This window comes from Nicotiana tomentosiformis, chromosome 1, assembly GCF_000390325.3.
Source record: "Nicotiana tomentosiformis chromosome 1, ASM39032v3, whole genome shotgun sequence".
NCBI classification, from domain to species: domain Eukaryota; kingdom Viridiplantae; phylum Streptophyta; class Magnoliopsida; order Solanales; family Solanaceae; genus Nicotiana; species Nicotiana tomentosiformis.
This window is the reverse complement of record NC_090812.1, coordinates 154540630-154550547: the sequence shown is the minus strand read 5'-3', so window position 1 is coordinate 154550547 and position 9918 is coordinate 154540630. Positions and strand designations below refer to the sequence as shown.

The 9918-nt window shown below is 39.9% G+C and overlaps 1 protein-coding gene across 1 annotated transcript; it reads right to left on the bottom strand.

Moving 5' to 3' along the window:
- Positions 1-616: 616 nt before the first annotated feature.
- Positions 617-1195, bottom strand: LOC138891638 (uncharacterized). The gene has a single exon (XM_070175285.1). The coding sequence runs from the start codon at positions 1193-1195 to the stop codon at positions 617-619; it is 579 nt and encodes a 192-aa protein (XP_070031386.1).
- Positions 1196-9918: the final 8723 nt, after the last annotated feature.

Genomic DNA, 9918 nt, shown 5'->3' with positions numbered 1-9918 from the left:
CGTGGCTTGATTCCGGGAATCAGAAAAGATACAGCTAGTGGGAGAAAAAACACTACCTTTACTAACTTTGTAGATCTAGCAATGGATCTTGAGAGGATTTATCAGGAGGAGAGGGCCAACAGGAAGCAGAACAAAGAATCATGGGATACTCCCAAATACAGAGCAAAATAATATGACACATATGAATAATTGGAGCCTGAATCAAATAAGACTGATGCATCTCTATGACAGACCGAAACAATACCTGTCATGACAGAGCCGGATACAATTGCCTCCGTCCTAGCAGGAAGAACATAATATCTTACATGGCCTCCCACTCTACCTTCCTGAACTCCACCTCTAGCTGGCTGTGCAAGTAGGGTGGCAGTTGGTGCAGTGACCATGGACTGAGAAGCCTGAGGGCCCGATGGAATACGCGGAGCCTGAGTAGTCTGTGGAGGTGCACCCCTCCTGAGTCTAGGCAATCCCTCACCATATAACGAGTGTCACCACACTCAAAATAAGCTCTTTGAGGACGTGGCTGCTAAGGTTGGCTGGGGCCTGATCGGCTAGACTGACAGCTGAAATCACCTAGTGCAGGAGGTGCACTAGATAATGGCGGTGCATAATAGGGATCCTAAGGCCTAGGAGTGGCTGGAATACTACTGGAAGCTGGAAGTTCGGAATGAATAGGGCGACTCACATAGACCCTACCATGATGAGCTGTAGCTGGGGCATGAGTACCACTATATGTGCTAGACTCTCGAGACCTCTTGGACTCCCTCTCCGCTCTCTCCCGAGTCAACATACCCTCCCATCTCCTAGATATTCCTACTACCTGCTGGTATGCGATGTCCATCTCCAACTCTCGGGCCATGCTAAATCTGATACTGGGGTTGAGCCCATCGATAAATCGACGGACCCACTCTTTAACAATAGCAACCAAGGCTGGTGCATGCCCAGCCAAATCATTGAACCTAACCGCATACTCCGACACAGTCATAGAACCCTGGCGCAACTGCTCAAACTCTGCTCGCCATGCATCTCTGAAACTCTGGGGAACATACTCCCTCAAGAATATATCCGAGAACTGAGTCCAAGTGAGTGAAGCTGCCTCGGCCGGATTACCCAACTCATATTCTCGCCACCACTGATAAGCCGCTCCCCTAAGCTGGAACGTAGTGAAAACAACCCCACTAGACTCCGCAATACCCATAGTACGGAGGATGCGGTGGCACTTCTCAAGAAAACCCTGGGCCACTGAAAATAAGAGGGTGGTACCTCTTGAGCCTGATCTACTCCTCCTCAGAAGCTGCTGCCCTAACCTCAGGCTTAACTGGGTCTACCGGCTACACATGCATGACCTCAGGGACCTGGTCAACCTGGACCCACTGCTCCAGGGTACAGGCAGCGCGATTCTGTGCTCATCCCCCGCCTGACATGTAGCAGGAGCAAGTGGGATAAACCCTGCCTAAGCTAAAGTACCGAACATGCTCAGAAATTGGGCGAGAGTCTCCTGAAGAGCTGGTGCAGTAACATGCATCTGAGGTGCTTGCCCTCCAACTGGAGCTACTGGTGGTTCATCCGTAGCAGCTCGTGCGAGTGCCTGGCTGCGCCACATGGATGTCCCCGACCTCTCGCGGTCCTAGTAGGGGCGCGAGTGTCTGGTCATCTGATCCAACTGTACGTGTCCTCGCCATCTGTGAGAGAATAGAAAGACAGAAATTTAGAATCCGAAGTCAAAGATTTTACACGATAAGGAATAAAAGAAGTGAAGCTTTTCCTAACAGTTCCATAGCCTCCCGAAGATATGTACATACATCTCTGTATCGATCCGCGAGACTCTGATACCAACTTGTCACGACCCCAAATCCCCTCCGTAGAATGTCGTGACGGCACGTAGTCTCTAAGACTAGGTAAGCCTAACAATATGCAGAAACATCAAATAAAAATTTAAAATTTCAAAACTTCAAAAATATCATCAATAGACTATAACTTCAATACGTACAATTTCTCAAAACCCGGTGAGATATAAGTCATAAGATCTAGATACAATGCTGAACAATCCTATGCATCACTGTCTATAAAAAACATAAGGAAATAAAGAAAACAGGGTCGAAGGGGACTCCTAGGCCTGCGGACACGGGCAGGTGTACCTTGAAGTCTCCAAAGAAGCAACACAACAATATCGAGGCTGATAGGATTTACCTGGATCTGCACAAAAATATATGCAGAAGTGTAGTGTGAGTACACCATAATGGTACCAAGTAAGTGCCAAGCCTAACCTCGGTAGAGTAGTGACAAGGTAGGGTCAGGGCCCTACTGGAGATAATAAGAAACAAGACAGAGATAATATGATATAATGAAAATGACAAGGAAGTGAACAATAAAAAACTTACGGGAAATAACAACACGAAATCAAGAAAAGCTAATACAACACGAAAGAAAACAATAATTTTATGTGTTAAGGAAAGCAAGAACCAAACAATAGTCCAAATAAAGAATATCAACAGGGGCACTCCCGAGGTACCGCCTCGTAGTCTCAAATCGTAAAAACAAATCACAGTCTTTCCTTATATCACCGCGGGAGCCTTTATATTTGGTTTTTGAAAATTATTTTTTTGAAATAGCATCCCGCATTTTAGCCCACCTTATCTTACCGCATGACTTCTAGTAATTCCCCTACTAGCCACGTGTATCAAGCCCACTTTATCTCACCGCATGCGTTTCAACACCCAGACCTTATACCACTGCATGCATATCAATAATCACAACAGCATGGCAGAAATCTCGTGCAACAACTGCACGGCAGAAACCTCGTGCAAACAACCAAACAATCACTTTAACAATAACACGAAAGCCAAAACATAACAACTAAATAAATGATATTTCAAGGATAGCAATTTCAAGTAAAGAACTTCCACAGTTAAGTAATGAATATGAAAATCAAGAAAAGCAAGTAATTCAACTAAACATGTGATACAAGTTGCAAATAGGAGATAAGACACGTAGACACGTGAAATTAGGCTAAACATGATGACTATAACGTGCTAAAGTAATTCAATTAAGGCATGAAAAGGAAACTACATAGCAAAAGCCGGAATTTCAATATTTATCCCGTGTACGCACTCGTCACCTTACGTACACGGCCTTCACATATCACAAATCATCACTAAAATACCAGATCCTAAGAGGAATTTCCCTCACACAAGGTTAGACAAGTCACTTACCTCAAACCACAATCTATCAATTAATTAGAAGGCCTTTCCCTTGATTTTCTAACTCCGAATGGCTCGAATCTAGACAACATAATTTCATACTATAAATATAACTATAGGAAGCTAGTTTAAATAATAAAATAATAATTTTTGCAAGAATTGGAAAAATTACTCCAAAAAGTCGATCCGGGTCCACGTCTCGGAACCCAACCAAGATTACAAAAATCGAACACCCATTCGATATCGAGTCCAACCATACAAAATTTTCACAAATCCGATACCAAAATCTCGCTCAAATCCCCAAAATTCGGCCTAAGAAGTTTCCTCCAATTTTTTCCATTTTTTCAACCCAAATCCCTAATTAAATGATAAAATCAATGATAGATTAAGAGAATTTAATCAAAAATGAGTTAAGAACTCTTACCCCAACACTTCCTCTGAAAATCCATCAAAATCTCGCCTTAATCTGATCTTTAAATTCCAAATGTGAAATAAGAGAATGAACCCTCATTTTGAAATTTAAGTTTCTACTACCCAGTTATCCTTAATCGCGGTCGCTGAAATTTCCTCGCGATTGAGAAGCACAACTCTGCTGCCCAAAATTTTAACCCTACGCAAACTATCAGTCACCACGCGAACGCAAAGGACTTACTCCTCAACCTACGCGATCGCGAACTCACCCACGTGATCGCGAAGCACAATTGCGCGTGAACATGCTGCGCCCAATTCCTCTACGCGAACACGTGAACTTTCTCGCGTCCGCGATGACTTGAGACTCTCAAAGGTACATGAACGCAGGCCTAATATCGTGAACCCTCCCTCCCAACAACAACTCTTCACAATCGCGTCCCTTTCTTTGCGATCGCAAAAGAGGAAACCAGATACACAGACACTAGAAAACTTCAGCATACCTCTAAGTCCAAAATTGATCTGTTAACCATCCGAAACTCACCCGAAGTCCCCTGGACCTCAACCAAACATACCAACAGGTCCCAAAATATCATACGAACTTAGTCGAGTCTTCAAATCACATCAAACAATGCTAAAATCATGAATAATGCATCAATTCAAGCCTAATGAACTTTTGAACTTCTAACTTCTACATTTGATGCCGAAACCTATCAAATCACGTCCGATTGACCTCAAATTTTGCACACAAGTTGCCAATGACACATGGACCTACTCCAATTTTCGAAATCGGAATACAACCCCGATATCAAAAAGTTCACTCCCGGTTAAACTTTTCAAAATCTTCCAACTTTTCAACGTTCGCCAATTAACGCCGAAATGACCTAGGACCTCCAAATCAACATTTGTATACACTACTAAGACTAAAATAACCATACGGAGCTATTGGAACAGCCAAAACTCCATTCCGGAATCGTCTTCATACAAGTCAAACTATGGTCAACTTATATGACTTAAACTTTCAATTTATGGACTATGTGTCTCATTCCACTCTGAAACTCTCCCGAACCCGACACCAAGCGCCCCGACAAGTCACATAACCATAAAATATAATAGAGAGAGTAATAAATAGGGGATCGAGGCTAATATTCTCAAAACGTCCGGCAAACCCCTCACTTTTATATGTGAAATATAAATTTCGAGTTTCGGATCGGTTTGGATGTAAATTGAGCCAAACCGTATCCGATCCAATATCTAAAATAATTAAATTAAAGATCTGAAATCTGGTCCAAAGAGCTAAAATCAAATCCAAACCAATCCGAATGATACGGATCTGTTCGGATTTTTAGGTTATTCCAAATAATGCACAGCCGTAGTTCCTGAGCTGCCAACAGTCTAACCCTACGCTTGGTAGCTTCAGAAATCTCTTCTTTTAATATTATATAAATGTATATTTTTTCTACAGTAATAATTTTTTATTTATAAATATATTTATACTCTGGTATAATTTTTTGTTTTATAAACTTTTATTCTATATTATTATTAAACTGTCTAAATTTATAAATAGTATTGTTAGTACCATTTACCTAGTTTATTTTACTTTTTAAGTTAAGTTAGATTATAAATATTCTCACATTATCTTTGTTCCTCTTTTTTCTTCTATTGTGATTTTTTTATTTAATAATTTACCTATAATTCACAGTTTTATAAAACTTAGTATTAGAATAGAATAAAAGAGAAGAATTACCGAATATTCTACCTCATCGACATCATGATGATTTGTTCGATGATCGAAAAAGAAGCAAATTAAAGATTTTTATATGAAATAAAGGATTAATTGTTTCCTCGATAAATGTACTACGTATAAATGTCAGTCTCAGGTTGTGTACCGTAGTCTTTAATTTTAAGTTATTTGGTTCGATAACAAAGTAGTGCATATGATATAAGCTGAGGTCTTGTATTTTGGTCCTAAAGAACTTAATAATATACTTTCCGATTGAGATATGTATAAAATCACCCTAGTAGGCATATTCATTATTATGATATGTCATAATGCTTATAAATTGCAGATACAAAGAAATTAGAATACTATTATAAAATAAACTTTCAGAAACATAAATAGAAATACAGGTACCACACATAATCGTTTCATGTAGATGGTCTCATGTATTTGAGGATTGTGAAAAATTGACTAAAGAACTTAATAACATACTTTCCCGATTGAAGCATGTATACAATCACCCTAAAAAGGCTTATCCATTATTAAGATATATCATATTGTTGATAAAATTGTAGATATGTAGAAATTAGTACACAATTGTGAAACCAACATTTAGAAACAAAAAGGAGAAATACGGGTACTACACATAATCGTTTCATGTGAATAGTTTCATATATTTGAGGATTGTGAAAAAAATGGTGTATTAAAGCAACAGAGGAGATAAACGTTAAAAATATGTGAAAGTTGAATATGTTACCCATTACATCCTATAAAATCAACTCTATGGAATATGGTATTTCAGGCTCGAAATGATCCGGAGTTTTTTAGTCATGACCCATAATCCCAACTCGTCATGATTGCGCCTAATACACTTGCTAGACAAGCCGGATATAACCATAATGAACCAAGCTAGCAGAAATGGCAGAATTTAACATCAGTCTAAACCTTAACGTAACATAATGATACCAATACAAGATAAATTCCCCAGAACTGGTAAATACATAGTCATGATCTCTAAAACGGAAAATACAAGTATGAAAGCTAAATAACAACACTGTCTAAAATAAAGACAACAGTACAATGTGAAAAAAATGTCAAGTATGCGGTCGAAGATGCAGCTCTACCATGTCTCTCAATGATTAACTCAGCTAGCAAACTCCACAATCGGTGACCAGGTCCAACACTTGGATCTGCACAATTAAGTGGATAGTGTAGCATGAGTACAACTGACCCCATATACGAAAAAAGTGTCATAACTAACCTCGACGAGGTAAAAATATCAAGAATTATAAATGATACTCGCTATAACCAGTACAGTTCATAATTTTAACAAGTACCAAACGATGATATGATCAAGGCATTAAAACACGAATAACCACCTCGGTATCCACAATTACACAAGTACTCTTTTCAGACAGTGATCCAACATATAAAGATAATATGTAAGTAAGTCAGGTAAATAATCATGGAAATTGCAAGTAAAGATGAAATGCAATAACCAAATAACACTGCTAGATTATCCCCACAATTTCCAATACAATACCAAACCAGTGATTAGTTTTCCTCAATCCGTGTGTATACCATCAAGAGAGAAACATGAGAGGGTGATCCCAGGGGGATATATCCATATCCACACGCTGAACGGATAACTCATATGCTGTACGGACAACTCACGTACTGCACGGACAACTCACGTGCTACACAGATAACTCACGTACTAATAATATCAACCGCAAGGAAACCTTACGTGCCAATAATATTAATATCTGAATCCGCATGGACAACTCACATAGTGTACGGACAATTCACGTGCCAATAATACAAATCACGCGGACAACTCACGCGCTAATAATCACAATTCGCTCGGCGTGGTAACATGCTAACAACACAATCTGCCCCGCGTGGTCACATGCACCCAGTCCAAGCCATATTACACATAAGCAAATATACAAGAATACATGTATATGATCAATGAATATTAGATTTCATGCTTCTGGACTAATATAACTGACATGCTATGGTGTATGCATGTGCAAAGTGTGCTATCATAGCTCAAATCGGTAATTTTATTACGGAATTAGCAATTATCAAGTGCACTTAGGGGATTAGCCTTTATGTAATCTCAAAACATGGATCTTATAGTTCACAACAAGGTACAACTATGATAAACATCATAGCTTAAAACTTAACAATCAATTCAAGGCATGTCATAGCATAAGCACTACCTCGAACATGTATAAATACCCCTTGTGCTCGAACATGGGCTCAATACCCACACATATGTGCACCCATAGCATGTATCTATCACAAATAACTCAGGCAACTAGTGCCTCAACCAAGTTTAGGTAAGATACTTAACTTAAGCAAGCCAAATAACTCCTCTAATAAGACTTCCTGCGTGAATCAACCTATGGATGATTCGGATCTAGCCAAATTAACTTAATATAGTCAATAAAAGCCATAGAAAATAATTTCAAAGGATAAAGCTAAAGTCTCGAATTAAATGTGCAAAGTCAACCCCGGGCCCGCACCCCGAAACTTGATAAAATTTATAAATTCCAACGCCCATTCAATTACGAGTCCAACTATACTAATTTCATTCAATTCCATTCACAAATCGACCCTCATATTATTAAATCTCACTCTCCAATAATATAGCCTAAAGTCCATAAATTTACTTCAAATTCACATAAACTAGGTGTAATAATTATTGGGTAATCAATATCTAACATCAAAAGTGATTAAACTCCGCGTACCTCTTCAATTGTGGCAAAAAGTCTCCCAAAAATCGCTCTTAGCCGAGCTCCACAAATTCAAAATGAGAAAAAATTTCTAAATCCTCGTTTTAACACTTCTGCCTATGATTCTCGCAACTGCGGCTCCCTCAGTCGCACCTGCGATGCTGCTTTTGCGGTAAATATTCCGCATCTACGGAAATCACTTAAGTCCCGACCAAGCGCACATGCGGTCCTCACCCCGCATCTACGGGACCGCTTCTGCGACCAGCCTTCCGGATATGTAGACCCTGACCTTCTAGCAACCTTCCGCTTCTGTGGTCTCCTTTGCGCATTTGCGCATACGCACCTGCGCTCCAATGTCCGCATCTCCGAACCTACTCTGTAGGCTCCCCTTTTGTTTCTACGCTCACTTGCCCACATCTGTAGGCTCATAAATGCAGAAAATCCCTCGCACCTGCTCTCCTCCACAACTCTAGCCAAGCCCGCATCTGCGATTACCAAGCCGCTTCTGCGGCCTCTCACCTGCAAACATACCAATAATTCCTAAAATACAATACAAACTTACTCGAAATATCAAATCACATCAAACACCAAACCCATGAATCTCACCCCAATTCAATCCTAATAAAACTAATGAACTTCCAGCTTCAAGAACGCATATTGAAACACATCAAGCCAACACAGAATGATCTCAAATTTTATACACAAGTCCCAAATGATACAATGGTCCTATTCCAACTCCTGGAACCGAAATCCGAACTCGATATCAACAAAGTCAACTCTCGGTCAAACCTATCAACCTTTCAAACTTTTAACTTTCGCCAAAAAGTATCAAATCAACCTACGGACCTCCGAATCTAAATTCGGACATATGCCTAAATTCAAAATCACCATGTGAAACTATTAGAACCATCAAAACTTTATTCTGTCTACACAAAGGTCAAAGATCGGTCAACTCTTTTAACTCAATCTTCAACCTTGAGACTAAGTATACCAATTTTCTCAGAAACCTCCCTGAAGCCAAACCAGCCACCCCGATAATTCATGTTATTACAAATACAATATTTAAGGCATCAAACAGGGTAAACGTAGCTAAAATACTCAAAATAATCGGTCATGCCCTTATATTTTCCACCCATTAAACAAATGTTCATCCTAGAACAGGTCTAAAATCATATCTAGAGTCTTAAATATGTGTGGATAACTGCCTCGCATCTCCCGTTCGATCTCTCAAGTAGCCTCCTCAAATGGCTGACCTCTCCAATGAACCTTCACCGAAGTTATATTCTTCGACCTCAACTTTTCAACCTGCCATTACAAAATGGCCACCGGCTCCACATCATAAGTCAGATCCACATCTAGCAGTACCGTAATGAAGTCCAAAACATGTGACGGATCACCATAATACTTCTTGAGCATAGAAACATAAAATACTAGGTGAACACCTGATAGACTAGGTGTCAATGCAAATATGTAGGACACCTCTCCAACTATCTCAAGCACCTCAAAAAGACCAATATACCGAGGGCTCAACTTTCCCTTACCCCGAACCTTATCACACCCTTCATGGGCAAAAATATAAGCAGAACCTTCTCACCACTATATATGTAACATCACGAACCTTCTTGCCAGCATAACTCTTCTATCTGGACTGTGTTGTACGGAGCCGCTTCTGGGTCAACTTTACCTTCTCCAAAGCATCACGGACCAAATCAGTACCCAATAACCTAGCCTCCCCGGGCTCAAATCAAATAACCATAGAACGACATCTCCTCCCATATAAGGCCTCATAAGAAGCCATCTGGATACTCGACTGAAAGCTGTTGTTGTAGACGAACTCTACTAATGGAAGAAA

Bases quoted from the DNA above. Each gene is read 5' to 3' on its own strand.
- LOC138891638 (XM_070175285.1), bottom strand. From the start codon at position 1,195: ATGGGTATTGCGGAGTCTAGTGGGGTTGTTTTCACTACGTTCCAGCTT.